The sequence below is a fragment of the Puntigrus tetrazona genome, chromosome 19 (assembly GCF_018831695.1).
Source record: "Puntigrus tetrazona isolate hp1 chromosome 19, ASM1883169v1, whole genome shotgun sequence".
Lineage (NCBI taxonomy): Eukaryota > Metazoa > Chordata > Actinopteri > Cypriniformes > Cyprinidae > Puntigrus > Puntigrus tetrazona.
Genome location: NC_056717.1, coordinates 13,209,981 through 13,227,711, shown reverse-complemented (window position 1 = coordinate 13,227,711; position 17,731 = coordinate 13,209,981). Strand labels below are relative to the sequence as shown.

The window sequence follows — 17,731 nt, the reverse complement described above, 5'->3', positions numbered from 1 at the left end:
CTATCAAATTAATTATCCTCTTAAGTAACAATAGAAGAAGTACTACAGAGACAATATATGAAAATTATTTTTATTTCTGGTACAGGCATTAATTGTGTACATCTCAGCACCCCCTATGGAAGAGAGGCTTCTTTTGACAGACAGTGACATGAGGGCACCATGATTATCATCACGGAAACGCAGAGGACAGTCCGGTGATCAAAGGAAGAGAACACACCTCTTCATAGATTTAGACTTGGATCATTTGTTCAACCTGGAAACATCGTGTACACCAAAAGTCTAAGTGAGCATCCAACAACAGCAAAGTATCCATTTCACTGTGGTATCAGTTTCAGTGCAGACTTGGTCATTCCTTTTTTTTTTTTTCTTCATTTTTTTTTTTATTATGAGAATTAAAAGGAGTCATTCTCACAACCATGCTCCTCTATAAAGTGGCAATAATAAGCACAGTACATGCCAAAGCACAGCTGCCCAATACATGACTACTGAGATAAGAAGAAAAAAAAAAAAAAAAAAAAAAAAAAAAAGGCAGGCTGACCGCAGGCTCAGGCTAGGTTTAACTGGAGCAGCTGGCGGTAAACCATGTGTGCATTTAGAAAAGCACCGGCCAAAAAAATTAAGATAATAGAAAGCAAAGGCATTATGGGAAATATAATTTATGGCTGCTTGTGATTGTGCACATTTATCAATAATCGTGTTATAATCTGTGCCAGGAGCTACTATAATAGGGCAGGTACGCAGTTACCGGGCACAGAGAATACGAAGCACGCCAATCACAATCTAAAAACCATCATTTAATTCTAAACATGTGGAACCAGCTGACGCTTAAAGTCATCCCGCTAAGCACAAAGTAAATGCTAAGAAACTAACAGAATCTAAAACAATGGCACCAGAAACGATTGGTCTTGAGAGAGGAATTGGAAAACGATTGACAAGGTCATCTACGAGAGTAGGATACAGCCGAAACTTGAGTCTCACAACCTCATGTTAGCTGCAGGGCACCGTGCTCAAACTCAAGGAATTATTTCATCCAGACAGACATAAAGACGTCCCGCGCATGCCTAAGTCAGGACGCATTTCCCCACATTTGAAAAAGAGGTCATCACTATCTACTGAGGGGTTTTGTGATGGCGTCTGCAGGCCAATCCGAAGGGGCAGGAAGCGATACGCTTGACAACTCACAGACAAAAGGCAGACAAACTCAAGTAAGTACTGTACGTTCATAATTAGCAAAGTGAGGACAGAGTCTGAGCGTAGCCATACGGCGGCACAGGATGCTCAGATTCTCCCACGAACACCATGCTGAAGTAAGTGGTCGCAGTTCTCCTCCGCTTCCTTGTGGTTTCTGCCCACCTCCATCCCTCCCGATTCAACCTTCAAAGACGCACTCGCACGCACAATTAAAAGCCCACCGCTCGCACACACTGGCATCAGTTTAAGTGTTTTCAATATGAAACAATTTACACACTGAAGTCAGATTCTAACAGTTAGGAGGCCCTGCCCAACCCCGGCTATCTCTCTCTCTCCTCTAGACGAGCGAGACGTGAAGAACGAGAGAGAGATGAGGAAAGGAAGAGAGAGGAGGATGGAGGGAACGTGTCCAATGTTCAAGAATGGCAGTATGGAGCCTCGAGATGTATGTCACCACACTCTGCTTCATGTTGCTTGCAGCAGCTCTACTTCAGAACCAGGTGAAAACCATCACTGGTGTCATCTGAGGACCAAAAAAAGTCACAGATGATGTCAGAAATGTTAGAGAACAAGTAAAGCAGTTAGGGGGTTTAATGACATGTTTTCCGCCAGAGATTCTGTTATTTAAAAAATAAAATGAAATAAATTACCTTGTATTGTGCTGACAATGAAACTGCTCTCATCTGGGAAGTTATAAACCATCTGTAAGCAAAAAAAAGAATTATATAAAAAAAGAAATATATATAAATAAAAGAATTACAAATTATTTTCTCGCACTCTTAAAACATATCAATCATATTCATGATTCTAATTTACAAGCTGTCCTCCGAAGCTCTATTGCTTTTGATTTGGTTAGTCGACACTTTTCTTTAGGGTTTTAAAAAAACCTAATATTTAAATAGGAAATTATTTCAAAATGTAGATATGTGTCCCACCTCTATCTCTATCTATCAAAGATCATTACACTGAAGAGAGGCACTAGACTTTGAACCTCTGGGGTAGTGGATCAGAAATAAAAGATATTAACATCAAAGACGACATATTAGTTTAGCTAAAGGACCCAACTGAGCCGTTGGTGGAGCTATGGGAAAGATTAAAGTTTAAAGTAAAAGTAAAGTAAAGTTAAAGTAAAAACACTGGTATTGACCTTTAATTATAAACCCCAAACAAAATTAAAAAGGATGATTTCTTAAAATGGGATCTTACATTTATTAAGTAATAATAGGAATGAATGAATATCCACAAGGATTTGAACCATTTAGAAATTTTTAATTATGGCCCTATTAATAAAAAAAATTAAACTTGACATTGCAAGATGGAATCCTTGACCATTTTTTACAGGACAGCAAAATCAAGCATGCTTCCAAGTTTGCTCTATTTCAGTCTTTGCCCGTTTCCTTGCCCAAAAAGCAATTCTCAGAATGGGATAAACTGATTTCCAGATTCATATGGCGAGGTAAGAAAGTTGGCCCTTCCATGTTTACAAAAATATTTTTAGACAGCACAGTTGAGTGCAACCTAGAATATCAAGCACAGTAGAAGGATATAGAGATTTGTTGGTTTGAGGAGATCCCTATTCAAGCCATCACTGCAGATGAACATTTTACAAAAAATAAAATCAATGGAACAAGGTAACTTTTGGTTTAAACTGATTTAAATCAAATACTTTAGATATACAGTTTAAAATATGGGCTAAGAAAGGGATCACTGCTTACTGTTCAATCATAGATAAAGGACAATTATCAATTATTGGAGTCCAATTTTTTTTTACAGATATCTTGAATTTTAAATTCAACTTTAGGACACTTAAAAGTTGAAAAGATGTTACCTTTTTTCCTTACACCAAAACAAAAATATATTTCAAGGCAACTCAAATTGTTGGAGACTTTGTGGCTCAAAGGATGCCATTTTCATATATTTGGGGTTTTTCAGATTGTTTTTGGGAAGATATACAAAACATATTAGAAAAAAATCAAATTTCAGTTTATTTAAATTGAAATGAAAAACAAATACATATTTCAAATAATTCTTGCTTGAAGTAAAAAAGATATTACTAGATGCTGGTACAAAACTAATTCCCCACAAATGCAGGACTGGATTGATGTTATAAAAAGTATTGACTTGAAAAGTTGATGAAGTCAAAGGTTGACTTGTGATCCAAATGGATTAAGTATATAACTCCTATTTTTTGTTACAGAATCGGTTTTGTGTTTTATGTATAAATATTGTGTCTACATCCCCTTTCTTTTGTAGTCTGTGTGTAATTGGAAGATGATTTATATTGATCTACTTTTGTCAAGAAGAAATTTAAACACTTTTCTGTTCCGGAATATAAGCTGGAAATGTTGTAAAAGTGACAGAACTCATAAACGGATGTTTTGCATCTCTTTCAAATAAAAACTTTAAATAAATAAATCAGTCAATCATTACAAAGGTTTCTGAAAGATCATGTGATACTGAAGACTGGAGCGATAGCTGCTGAGGATGGATTTTAAAAGTAGAAAAGTGTTATTTTACATTGTAATATAAATCTAAATAAATGCAGTCTCATTCTAATCCATTAATACATGGCATTACCATTCACTAGACAAATCTGTCACATGATGTTCTTAACCTACACGAGCCAGTTATCCACGATAACAGCAGAAAAAAAAGTGTCTACAATGAAGTGCATTTTATCGGTGGCATGATGCAAAACATTATTCAAATGAGCAGCCACAGTTGGCCAACTTATTACCGCTACCTGGTAACAGGAAAAGAGAAGAGACTGGTTTCTGGCTGCTTTTACTGTGCTTGCATGAATGAATCTGTAACGCAGGTTTGTGTTTACCTGGTCACTGAGTAGTATGTGTATCCCTGTGGGCCCCTGTTTGTAGACTTGGTTGATGTGGGACAGCGGCAGTGCCAAGACACTGGAGATTTTCCTCGTTAGCTCGCAAGCGGTCATCTCCTCTAGGTAAAGAGCGTGGTAAACTAAACAAAAACACAGACACACTTTAAAACAAGACCATATGTCCTGTTACATCTGCAGAACCAAAAGAATTGAAACAGGAAGGGTTAAATTACTAAACAAAACTAAAATTGCTATAAGATTCTGTTATTAAAAGTGGTTATAGAGAGAATGATGTCGGGTTTGAGGTAAGGTCTTGCTGTAATGTCAAATGTCAGTTGCTATGGTGTTGTGTTTCTGAGAGCATTGTGAAGAATCTGTTTTTTTTTATTATGGCATTTGCTGCATCCTTATCTTACAAACCACCCAATAATAGGTAAAGGCTGGTAAGCTTATTAATAATATTGTTATAGTTTTATTTTTAATATTTTATTTGAAGCTTTTTACATTTTACAATATATAATATATATATGTGTGTTTTTTTTATGTATATATTTTTCTTATGTCCACCAAGACTGCATTTATTTGCTAACAAATATAGTAATATAGTACATTATTATTACAATTTAAAATAACTACTTTCTATTTTAATGTATTTCAACATGTAATGTATTCCTTTGATGGCAAAGCTGATTTTTTTATTACTTAAGTATTTCGTGTCACATGATCCTTCTCGAACTCATTCTAAGAAACATTTTTTAATCATTAGCAATGTTGGAAACAGTTGTGCTGCTGAATATTTTTAGGCAAACATTTCAGTATTTGTTCATAAATAGAAAGCTCAAAAGAACAGCACCCTTTTTCAACAACTTTAAAAGCTTTGCTGTGAGTTTTGATCAATTTAATGCATCCCTGCTGAATAAAAGTATTAATAACAAAAACTAAGACTAAAAACTAATTTGAATGTTTGAATTAAACATTACGTTTGTTTAATGTCAAGCATAATGAGTTTGGAAATGGTAGAAAAATGCATTACACTATAACTAAACCCATTCGATTTAAGCTGATTAAGTTTATTGTCATATTTAGTTGACTAAAACTAAAAGAAATTCAGGTGACTTAAATATGACTAAAACTAAATGGCATTTTAGTCCAAAGACTAAAACTAAATTTAAATTTGCTGTCAAAATTAACACTGTTTGGCTCATGTCTGCCTAGCGATCTATCTTTGAACATTGTAATGTAACAGCCTAATGTGTTTAATTGTGTTTTTTTTTTTTTTTTTCTACAACTTTCCCTAATTTCTCAATTGAAAAATGTTCATTAACACGAATGCATTTAACATTGCCAGCTTTTGCCGTTTTACATTGCCAATGTCCAAAAAAAAAAAAAAAAACCGAGCACTGCCCTACATTTTAATTAGGTCATGCAGCTTACACTTTTTTCATTATGTGGTAATGAGTATCAGAAAAAGGACATGAACACCTTTTGGTTCACCATTTGCAGCACTTTGGTGGGAAGGTTATGAAAGTTCGTACAACAGATCGAGCGATTCAGTGCTGCACTGCGTGTTTGTTGTTGCAACACAGTAGATGTTATTTATTTGTTGTGACTGTGGTATGTCAGGAATGGTTGAGCAAGTCTCCACGATTGATATTTATATACCAGGTATGGATGTTGGACTGCTGTGTTCGCCATTTTTACTGTGGCCACGTTTCTCCAGCAGAGGGCTCTCACTCTGAGACGCCTCCAGGGACACGTACACGGTAAGTCTGGGACGCACAGCTCTGTACGGGACACAAACACGCTCAATTTTTTGGTTTTTGGAATTCTTTGGTTCACACATTCATAATAGTAAGATAACTCCCCAGTCATATATTAACATCACTTGATTTCTTTTTATTTTTTATCATACCTTGACTTAAGTGCATTGTAGAGTCTGATTCCATCAGCTGCACCACAAATTTGGACTAAATCCTCACGAGTTAATTTCAGTAGATCAGAACCTAAGATGAAAAGTCTATTTCATCAAATTGGTCTTGTTAATAACTAATTATAGTTTAATGATCTGTCTGTTAGGGCTGGACACTTATACAGATTTCCTTTTTCCCCAATGTATTCCGATTCAGAACTCTAGATTTTATTAAATTCCAATTTATCGCATTTCGACATTTCAGTTGGAATGCACTGTTTGATTATGTCTCTTTATGTATCTTTTTGAACTATTCATTCATATATATGCGTGTATTTGTACCCAGCCCTAGAGTACTTTAGTCTTCACAACTGAAACTGTGTAAATACCTGAGAAATGGGTGAAAACACGACTGTATGAGTTAAATCTGTTCTTAAGCAGCCACTTCTGTGCGTCTTGTATAGATGCTGTGGGACTCAGAGACTGCAAAAAAAAAAAGTTCACAGATGTATTTTTTCAGATGCAACAGAAAAACCAATGTAGATCTATAAGGCGTATTAGTAAAGATTAAATACACAAGCATCTACAAACCTCCATAGACATGAGGCTACCAAGATCCCCTTGATGGTTAGGTGAAGACGATTCGCTAAAACATAAGTACCAGCATTAGATAAAGTGTGACTGCGGTTCATGGAACAATGTAAAAGAAAAACAGAGACGCTTCATTAATGAGTCACCTGTCTGGTACTGTGCTGCTAGTGCTGTAGGTGTGTGTGCTGGAGGTGAAGGTCGGTGTAGCTGCTGTGTTGGGGTTGACGTATGCATTATCTGGCCATGGAGAGCACTACAATAACAAAAAGAGAGATGTGTGAGAAACAGTCCAAAGCGATCTAAACGGAACTAAATTCTGATGGAAGGGCTAAAGTGTGATCCGCCACACACGGATGAAGGACACTGGTCAAAACACAAGAATGGAGCATGTTTTTGAGTTTAGATTGAGAGAGTGGTTAACTCAGCAGAGGTGAGAGAGCACTTACACTTCCTCTTTTGCTTTTGGCGATGGAATCGCCGCAGTCTGCAGGAAGCGTCCGCTTGCTGGATTTCTTTAGCTCATGTTCTACAGCCTCCTCAATCACAGGCTCTAATCGAGTCTACGCAAAAAAAAGACACCACAGTTAAAAGACAGAAAAAAGAAATGTAAATTTGAAGAGTCGATTTTCTGACCTGTTTTGATACTATTGAAACAGGAAATTTAGGTAAAACATTAAAGGGCTTGTCAACAGCTAATTACTTGTTATAACCATTAACAATGATTTGATCTTGGCTAGTAATAGGTGATAAAATGGAAGGAATGTTGCTTAACTAAATAAAAAATAAATAAAATAAGTGGGAGTACTAAAACTCCAAATAAACTAATAAACCAACGCTAAACTGAAATATTTAGAAAACAAAACTAAAACTGAATTACAAAAATAAAGGCTAAATAAAAATATAATTAAATACACTCAATAGCATATAAATAATTCTAATACCATTTTTAAAATAAGGGAAAAGACAACCCTACAGACATTTGTAGTATTTATACTGTATGTGTGAAATGATTTTCATTGTCTGGAGATGGAGACTTCAGTCACATTTAATTTTATTTCATTTCATTTTCACTGATGTTAAACTAAATATAAAAGTCCCTGCCATATGGTGGATGTAACATGACCAGCTAAATGCTCTTTCCTTTATCTCAGCAAGCCCTTAGTATCAATCTAAATTAATCAAGGGTGACATATACATCTACGAAGAGGCTATTTTTACAAGTAGTAGCTAGTATTAGTTTTTCATTTTCTATGTAATGCTGTATCCATGTCAATAGGTGTCAGTATTAATAGGTGTCAAAACAAACAAAAAAAAAAACTTATAAAATATACTTATAAAAACTTATATAAATATTCTTGCCTCTGACAAAATAGTGGTGTCATAAGAAGGTTGATATTTCTCTTTTTCCTGCACAGTCTTTTTCTCCATCTTCTCTCGGTCAGTTTTTTGTTTTCTGTCTGCTCCCTTTGGCTGTCAACAGGAGAGTATGAGTTGCAGTTTAATATACACTAAAGACTTCAACGTCACATTTATGCTTCAAAACATAGCGATTAAGCATTCGATACACTATTGTAAACAAAAGGGTGATATGCATTCAGATCTACAATCCTCGACCAAACTAACTCTCCTTGCATTTAACGCATGTTTGCATGCATGTAGCATCACCTTAAAGACTTTGATCTGGCAGCTGGCGGAGTGCAGGTGCTCGGTGTGCTCTCCGCTTTCATTTTGTCTAAAAGTATCAATCTGGATCCGGAACGGTACTCCTTTCTCTCCGCCGTGTTTCCGCGGGGTGAACTCTGTACTGATGCAGTGAACCTTCAATAAGGGAAGGAGCGAAAGATAATTAACGTGGAAAACATGATCGGTTCCTGAAGCACTCGAGAAGATCCTTGGCACCCATCGCACTATTTCTGCACAGATTAGGATGTGCCAGATACGTTTTGTATCAACCGCAATGATATTCAGATGTTTGAAACTTAACCGAAGGTCAAGAGAATGTCAAAGAGCTAGTAGCCCTAATCAGACTCCTTCCAACGTGTCTGGGACTTTAATATCATCTTAAACATGTCTGACGCTATTGGCACAACATCTGCATAGCTCCTTTGAGTGTGAGAGAGAATTTCTGGCCAATGAGATTGTGCGTCAGACATGTTCTATTCATTAATTACACAAAACAGCTGTGAGGTTCTTGACAACCAGAATTAAATATTGACCTGAAGCATTATACACCAGTGAATGCCCAACTGCACATTCGTGAGCTCAGTTTTTACAGAAACTTAATTAGTAACATTATACAAGGACAACTATTAAAAAAAAGTTCCAGAGAAAACCAATGTAGAGCAAACAGTGAAAGCAAATTAAAGTAATATGTACTAAATATGGTTGTAAAAACACCAAAGTTTCAGTACTTGATATCCATGCAATTCAATTTCTACAATTCTTATTATCAATTTTAATACCACAGCAAAATATTGATGACAATATTATTTAATAATAAATGTTCTGTTATCTTGATCATTTAATTCAAGATAACAGAACCTTATTTTAAAATTTTAAAATTTAAATTGTTAATTACATTACTTTTTGAAGGTAATATTCTCTATTGCATTATTTTATTTACAAATCAAGTATGCATACATTAAATAAGTGTAAAATTGATTTTAAATTAGTGTTGATTTCCTTGTAAACTATCAACAGGTGTAAACAGAAAAACATGCACAGGGTTGCAACAAGTGTAACGAAACATTATGGCTGTAATGTTTCATTACACTTGTTGCAACGTTGTACATAATACATCAGGCTCCCCAATAGCTATTTGGAAATGACATTTCAAACTGAAACTCTAGTATGTTTCTGTAACCTTTAACTATACCAACATAGCTACATGTTTGTGGTTCGATCTTGAATTCAGGTTTACCTGTACAAACACAGACGCCCGCTTGGAGAGATCCCACAGGAACTCAGCGGCGTTCAGCTGTGACGAGTGTGTGCGGGGCTCAGTGATTCCAACTGACATGGGGATATCTGTAACAAACACATGATGCGCTGTAAAAACTGCCTCTCCTGGGGCTTTTTGCCGCTTTGATACTATTCGCCTGATGAATCAAAAAGACTGAGCTTATTGATGGCAGCAAACCCAAGTAAACACGTGATCTCTCACCGATGTCGAGGAGGCGGTCACCAGGCCGATTCCATTTCCAGCCCTCCAGCTGCTGGTGCTCCATGTACTGAAGCCTTCGGTCATGGAAAACCACCCTAACTATACTCTATAATTCACCCCAAACCAAACACACACAAACATAAAACCATCAGAACAAGCAGCACTCTTAAAGAGCCATACACCATACCGGTCCTTTCTGCACTGCTGCATCACGACGGTAAAACACGACACTTTATCTTAATTTAGTTGCGATGTTGTAGCTGGGATTGAATTTGGTGATGTGAAAACTAGTGACGTAACTTATGAAAATTAAGGCTGAACCACTGATGTTACATGGACTACTTTAAAAATGTCTTTACTAACTTTATGGGCCTTGAACACGTCAGTTGCATTGCTGTCTATGGAAGGTCAGAAAGCTTTCAGATTACAGGAAAAATATCTTAATTTGGTTTGCAATGACGAAAATTAATGACAGAAGTTTCCTTTTTTTGGTGAATTATCCTTTTAATGTGTTGCTCAAAACTATTTACATCATTAAAATCGCAGTTTTAGCCTTATAAAGCATCCATTCGCCTTGAAAGCTTTGTGACAAACCAACTATTTTAAAATAAAGCATCAACAAAAAATAATCTTAACAATAAAAAATATAAATAACAAAAACACCAAAATCTAAAAACAACCAGTATCATTGTACTGTTAATAAAAAACACGCACTGGTTGATTGGAGTTCTTCTGTAGAACATTTTTTTTTTCCTCTCCAATTTTACTGCAAACTCTCGACTTGAGTAATTCATTTAGCCAAGATGCTGTAGATTCACTGAATACCAGTGCGGGAGAAGCCACACCACACAAAACCACAAGTGCACTGCACTGATAAAACACACACAATCTCTCACCTTAACAGTCTTGTTGTTGAGTTCGGGCATCTCCCCTATTTTCCTATTATCAAGCAATCGGATCTCATACGACTGGCCTACAGAGGGAGAGGGGACATCACTGTATCATCTTCCCAACGAGGGTCTTGGTATACTAGAAATCTAGTTAATGAAAACCGTACCTTGGTTTAGGTAGGTGAGCGTCTCCTCGTGCAGTTTAACAGCAGGGGACGTGGCGGCACACAGCACGTACTGAAACGGAGGATTCTTGGTGTCGGACTCCACAGGAACGCTAACATCTTCCTGCTTAAAGATGGGCAGAGCCAACACGTCACTGAGGAAAACAAACACAAAGAAAAACAGATGTTACGAAATGAGTCGGTTAGAACCACAGAACCTATCAGTGTAGAAACGGTTGTCACGGAAACAGGGGAGTCCCCGTCTGCTTATACCTATAGACGCTTTAAAAACCACACAACAGCTCTCGCATACTTCTCAACCACAAACATTTAAATGACTGCTGGGAAATGTATTTACAATCAAGTATTTTCGTTCGTTTCAAATCAGCATATCAGAATGATTTCGGAAGGATCATGTGATAATAAAGACTGAAGATTCTGCTTTGCCTTTAGGAATACATTATATAAATTACTCAAACACAACAGGACATTTAAATCAGGGCTATCCGAACACGGTCCTGGAGGGGTGGTGTCCGGCAGAGATTAGCTCCAACTTGCCTCAACACACCTGCATAGAAGTTTCTAACATGCCTAGTAAGAGCTTGATCAGCTGCTTTAGGTGAGTTTAAATAGGGTTGGAACTAAACTCTGCAGGACAGCACCTTGTTGTTAAATGGTAATAATATTTCACAGCTTTATTTTCAACAAATGCAGCCTTGTAGAGCATAAGACTTCTTTCAAAAACAGCAAAAAACGTGATGGTAATACGCATACACTATTAAACAACTACACAATGTTTAGTCAAAACACATGATAATATTTTATATATTAGGCCATGGCTCTGAGCTCGACCCCGCTTTGCCACACTCACACATGTGTAAGTGGTATCAGGTCAGTGCAGTGACAGCTAAAGACGCTGAGTCAGTTAGCTGGCAGTCTGCTTGACATGACGCGTTTGTAACAGTGCGGCCCGCAGGATCCTCCCTGCCCACCAATCTGCAAGTGTTTTCTGAAATATGAGCAGCTCCACTGTAACATTCCGTTCCACAGCTGCTCATTCCACATGATCGCCAGTTAGATAATCAGCATCTCACACCCTCATTTACCTCAAACACAACACGAAAACATCACATTAGCACCCCGTCACAGCACTGACTTACAGACACAGCGGGAAAATAACAAGCGTATCTCCACGATATCTGGAGCTTGGACCTGTCTGACCCTGTTCGTTGAAAACACCTGCAAATGCTGAAAATGTCATATTCCTGTCCACATCTCATAAAAACCTATAAAGCAAAATAAATATAAAGGACAGCTGACAATATAGCTAATTTTACAGCATTTTGTGCAGTCTTTTATAACTGTGCAGGAAACTAAATGAAATATTTGTATTTATTTTAAAAATGTGTGTCATGGAACCATTTTAAGTGAACTAGTCAATGCAAAAAGTGCATTGACATGCAATCTTTTTTTTATTATTACTGAACTAATATTCGTCTGTGATCTTCTGAAAGAAGAAAGTCATATAGACCTTGGATGGCTTCAGAGTGAGTAAAATATGGGGTTATTTTAATTTTTGGGTGAACTATTCCTTTAAGAACTTACTATATAAAACCTAGAGACATTACAAGCAGGAGAGTGCCATAAAACGTGCTTAACAGACAATGCCATCTGCAAAAATGTGATTAAGATAAATAAATAACAGTCACTTGACACTTTCTCTAACTCATGTATGTATGTTTTACCCTAAAGTCTGTGGACAGGTTATGCTTCGGTGACCCAAAACCAGTGTCTGGTCCTCTAACGGCAACAGAGGACTGTGTCAACTGCAAATCTGCAGGGAGCTGGAAGAGTAGCAAGAAACTTGATATCACAGGGGGGGGGGAGCATGTGAACAGCCCTCTTCCCGCTGTCTCACACTACAGCGCTCCCACCACTAACAAATCCTCCACAGAATGTAAACTCAGCCACTGACTATACACTCTCACACAGAGCATTTCATACACTTGCATATGCACACTTGCAGAGTAGCAGAGCGCTCCAGGGAAAGTGCTGATGTTGCTCTTTCCACCACGGCCTCCAGAAGCCTGCCACATCCCAGAGTAACTGCTCCGTGGAACCTGACCCTAGGCGCATAATGTGTATTCCTATCATGCAGTGACCACATTTCAAACTCCTTGGGGCCAAATGGGAATAGCGAAGGCTGCTGGCGATTCGGATAAGCGACACATAAGAGTTTAATCATGCACCATCATTAATGTTAACGCATCGATGACATTGTGACAAACGCAGGGGAGCGCCGTCTGCCTCTTGCAATAGCGTGGATGCTGAAGCACCTGGCATGCAGTTGGAGTAAAATATAGAGCGTGATGTTGAGGACAGTTTGATACTGGTCAGATTCAACTGGTATAACGATGTTAATAGTTCATGAAAACAAGAAAAACAAGACATTAAACTGTGATATTTTCAGACTGTTTTTTTGACAGTGAAGGTGATCCTTGTCCGTTTAGTTCTGGTGTCAATTAGTAGGCCAAACTATAAAGTGAAGCAGGTGCAGGAAATGTTCGTCTTTTATTTCATATTTTGATTATATATTTCCAGATGCTTGGTCACATGGGTGCAGTAGGTTATTTCCTGTTTGACATGTGTAAGTAGCAGGTAACGCTCTACACATTTTTAATCTTTCTCAATTATCCTTTTAAGCACTAGTTTGTAAGTCAATAAATGTCTATAGAAAGTTAACGCATGAGGGGTTTCTTTTCCTGTTACTCAGCAGCTATTTGTTGTCGTTATACGCAAGACTAAAAACTAACTTTTTTTTTTTAAACACACGTCTGTGTTTGTGTGTAATTCTGTATGTTTTTTTATTAGCACAAATTCTGAGAGAGGGAGACAGACACTTATGTCATTTGCAGTGCTACAAGGGAGTGGATGGGTGCAGTTTCTTTTGGCGATTTTCTGCATTCGATTCTTTGACTGGTGGACCTTTCTTTGCAGAATCATGCTTGCATGATTTTTTTCCCCCAGAAATTCGCTCATACACTCATTTGTTTGTAAAACAAAAAAAATTGCAATTATTAACCATTAACCCAAATTAGAAAGTGAATGGGATTTTTGCTTCCAGAACTGAACTGACACACTCTACAAGTTCCCTCTGGAATTAATTTGGTTATATGATACAACATTTGTAACGGTATGGCCTGCAGGATAATACCCCCCCTCCTATTATTTGTGTTATTCAGAACAACTACAAAATCAAACATTACCACAATGATGGCTTTTTCTAACAGGTTTCCCAACCCAATCCCCTGTGCATCACTGGTCAGTGCCTCTCGCTCCCAGAACCATGTCACAGGTTGAATGTTTTGTAGAGAAATCACCCGTCCAATGACTTACTCATCTGCCTGCATAATAAACCGGAATATTAATATTTCATAAAAGTGGTATAACCCATTTCACCTTTCATTTCCTTACATTAAAGATACATAGTAAAGGCAGACGGACTATCTCGAGTGTATGACCATCATCTTAAATATTGCATCACCTCTTTCAGAGTATCCCTAACAGTACAGTGACGTAATCATAGCTTCTATGCGCAGTATCATATGACGTAATGGAGTTCAACGTCCGACTCGATCTCTTTAATCATTAAACGTGTTATTCACGAAACGTTTTAATTCCCTTTAAACAGCACAGGCCAAAACAGAAGATCTGAGCCCACCTGCTTAGATGAAAATGCAAACTGATTCTTTCTGGCTGTTAATTTCGCATCTCGGAACAGAATTCAAAGTACACCCTGTTCCAGGAAGTAACATTACTTCAATCGCGCTTGTTATCGTTTCAGTGCAACCACGCTATGGCTCGTCGAAAGGAGCGTGAGAGCACCGACCAACGCTCTACAACCAAATAAAAACAATTGCCAGGTCTCGTTAGCCCTCAGGACGGTCAGACAGCGTTAGGATGCAACTCGCTGTCTATTGTTTTGAGCTAGCTATAGCAACTCTCCTGTAGCCATATTGCGTCTAGCAGACGAGAAAAACGATCTCGCGCAGGGCCAAACGCTACATGATGGTATCAAATGACGAAATTGCAAAACCCATGCGCACAAACCGCCTGGAATCACAATATAAACACAGCGATCGAGACAGCTAGCCGACTAGCTCGCCGTCATAGATGCGTCGCCCCCGGCTTAGGGACTCTCGGGAAGCCGCTGAACGCTTTGCACGCTGCTCTAACCTCATGCTGTACGCGCCAGCCCCGAGCTCCTGGCCGATGCCAGACAAACTGGCATCGAAGTCGTGCACAAGCCCAGACTCGATGGTAGCATCGTCCATCTTCAGCACCCACGCCATGGCGCCCAGATCCTTCTCCTCCGACTCTAACCGGAGCGCCGCCAGCTTCGCCTCGTACAGACAGCACCTGCGCGGAGCTCGCGTTGCCGCAGGAGTCGGCTAGTCCTACTAGAGCTGGTTAGGTGGCCACCCGCGGGAAGGCTAGCTGTTGAAAGCAGGGCGAACGGCTCTAGCCCCGACCGCCGTGTGCCTCGCCATTGCTTGAGTTTCACAGTAACGCAGGCGAGAAATAACAGTCTCGGGATGTCGCGAAGTCAACTCGAACCTCCACGCGACACCTCCTCGTGTATTATCCGTTTCCAGCTCCCGTATGTCGCGCCGTGCACATCAGCAGCACATCATATCTGCATGCGATCTTCCATTATATAAAGCAGGGTGGGAGGACGCTGTTGACTGTCACCGCATTCACACGCAATGTCCGCTCGAGTAACTGGGTTGGCAGAGCTCGCTCGCTCGCTCAGCACGCTTTCGTCTAATCCTACACGCAGCGCGGTGCCTTTACGCTCGATGTTCTCCGAAAACGTTCGCCTAATTTCATCGTGGTGACCCGCCCGCTTGCTCTGTCGGAAGAGGCCAAAGATCACCGCACACGGACGCGGCCCTCTGTCTGCCACCATTCAAACCCCAAACGCGAGAGAGCCGCAGCAGGGATCCGGGTCTGGAATCTGTCAGCCAATCACGTCGCTCTGCGAGCCGCGCTCAACCAATCGGCTTGCGAGGATCTGTCGTCATCGTCTCCACGGCTAGCGCTCGGACGCGTCGTAGTCACTCTCGGCTTCCAAACAAAATATAACCTTTAACTTGCGGCGCATAAATTAAGCGACACGTCTCCTGGTGGAAGAAACGCACACTTGTTGAACACTTTCATCATTTAAATCACGTCGAATGCGTGCAAGTAAATAAATAAAGCTGAATAAATAAGATTTCCACTGATGCATGGTTCGTTAAGGTCGGGCAAATATGGCTGAGATACAAATTTTTGAAAATCTGGAATCAAATCATCATATATTGAAACAAATAATTTCGAACTATACGTCCCCTGCACGTGCACCGTTAGCTACTGCTACAAATATACTCATGTAAACCATGTGGTCCAAATATCAACGCAATGCTGTAATATGACAATAAAATATAGATATACGTTCAGTCCGATTGCTTTTTTGCTTACATAAATGAGGACCAGTAGCGTGAAGTATTCAGATCCCACTTTGCAGCCGTTTTTGTTCCCGAAATTCCATTCTGAAAACAGGGATGGTCACTTAAGGACATATTTTGGGTGTTTTTTTAACCTGGAGTTGTTGAGGTGGTCTGGGCGGGAAGGCAGACAGACCTTTGAACATGATTAGGTTCTCTTAAACAGACCACCAACCTATAAACAAAACAGCCTGGGGTGTTTACAGCTGGGAATGTAGCCGCAGTGCTGTGAGACAGCTGGGAAACACTTGATTCGTGTTTTTCGCCGAGGACAGTTGTGTCCTTGACAAACAATATCGCAGACTTATAAATAAATAATTTTCAGATGCTATGTATTAAGGTTCTATTTAGTGTCAGAAACAGCAGAATTTCCTATTTGTAAGGTTTGCAATAGCCAAATGAAGTCAACAAAAGTGCAGAGGATGAATACAACGACACTCCTCGCTGGTTTTGACAGCTCATTACAGACAAGCGATGTTATGTCATGTGAAAAAACAGTGTTCTAGCTGTGTTAGTGTGTTGATTTTAAACGCTTATTTCACCGTCATACTTTTATGGCTCTTGCTGGGTAATAAGTGAACACAATAAAAGCACACTAGCATACATTCAGACAAGGGTCAACTATATAACAAATGTACATTTGAACAGAAATGCCCATATATTTCTGATCAGGCAAGCTGTTAACTTTAAATATTAGTACATCTACATATTTTATCAGCACTACATTTGTTGACCAACACTGGTTTGCTTTTTTATTTATTAAGAAAATTGTGTATAATGAATTAAATAGCTACAATCTGTAATTTCACCAGGCTGAAGACGCTTTTCAACAAATATAAGGAGGATTGAGAGGCAGAGGAACTCGTCGCATCACTCAGGAGCGGCAACGAGAAAAAGTTACAGCAATACTAACTTATATGCAACTTATATGCAAAAAAACAAAAAAACAACAGTAAACATTTCGTTGCGTATATATGTCTTCGACTGTATACGTAAACAATACACAGAGTGACACTTCATGCAACTTGCAAAGAAAACAAAATCAACATGAATTCCGATAGAAATAGCAATAAAAGTTTTGTCCTTAATTTAACTCGATCAGCAGCGCCCGGTCTTACCGTGTGTTGTTGCTGCTGCAGCTGTAGGGCTGTCGACTCTCAAAGCTCCCAGCGTGCAGCTGCCAGAACAGCATTGCATTGCTATCTGCGAAACCCGCGATCAATCCTGAAAATCTAGCGACGGACAGCGACCCGAGCAGTCTCGTGTCGAGTCACGCCGTTGCTGTTGTTTATCAGCAGTGAACTTCACCCACCGAGACAGCGCGCGCGATCGCCCCTCCGTGACGCCGCAATATCGTTTCACTGCATACTCAACATGGGTTTTGGAAAGAATTTCCTGATTGCGTTCAGCAGTCGTGCGTTAGTTAGGATTGTATCGTTTACAT

General features: G+C 39.1%; 1 protein-coding gene across 2 annotated transcripts; it reads right to left on the bottom strand.

Moving 5' to 3' along the window:
• Positions 1-56: 56 nt before the first annotated feature.
• Positions 57-17,565, bottom strand: ubp1 (upstream binding protein 1). Of its 2 annotated transcripts, none has more exons than XM_043218476.1 (16): positions 17,406-17,565; positions 10,745-10,896; positions 10,584-10,660; positions 9,688-9,793; positions 9,445-9,551; positions 8,190-8,342; positions 7,884-7,994; positions 6,971-7,084; positions 6,671-6,777; positions 6,525-6,579; positions 6,323-6,416; positions 5,937-6,027; positions 5,687-5,808; positions 4,022-4,164; positions 1,842-1,893; positions 57-1,714 (listed from the first exon to the last, which is right to left on the bottom strand). In XM_043218476.1, the coding sequence occupies exons 1-16, from the start codon at positions 17,477-17,479 to the stop codon at positions 1,677-1,679; spliced, it is 1,596 nt and encodes a 531-aa protein (XP_043074411.1). In that variant the 5' UTR covers positions 17,480-17,565; the 3' UTR covers positions 57-1,676. The 2 variants fall into 2 exon arrangements, with proteins under 2 accessions (XP_043074411.1, XP_043074410.1); XM_043218475.1 differs by lacking the exon at positions 17,406-17,565 and adding an exon at positions 14,978-15,879.
• Between the last annotated feature and the right edge of the window lie 166 nt (positions 17,566-17,731).

Excerpts from the sequence above, each read along its gene's own strand:
- ubp1 (XM_043218475.1), bottom strand. The coding sequence starts at position 15,093 with ATGGCGTGGGTGCTGAAGATGGACGATGCTACCATCGAGTCTGGGCTT. Across the intron at positions 7,085-7,883 it reads ACACCACTATTTTGTCAGAG|ACTCGATTAGAGCCTGTGAT; the intron begins GCAAGAATATTT and ends TTTTTTGCGTAG. Across the intron at positions 5,809-5,936 it reads TACAATGCACTTAAGTCAAG|AGCTGTGCGTCCCAGACTTA; the intron begins GTATGATAAAAA and ends TGTCCCGTACAG.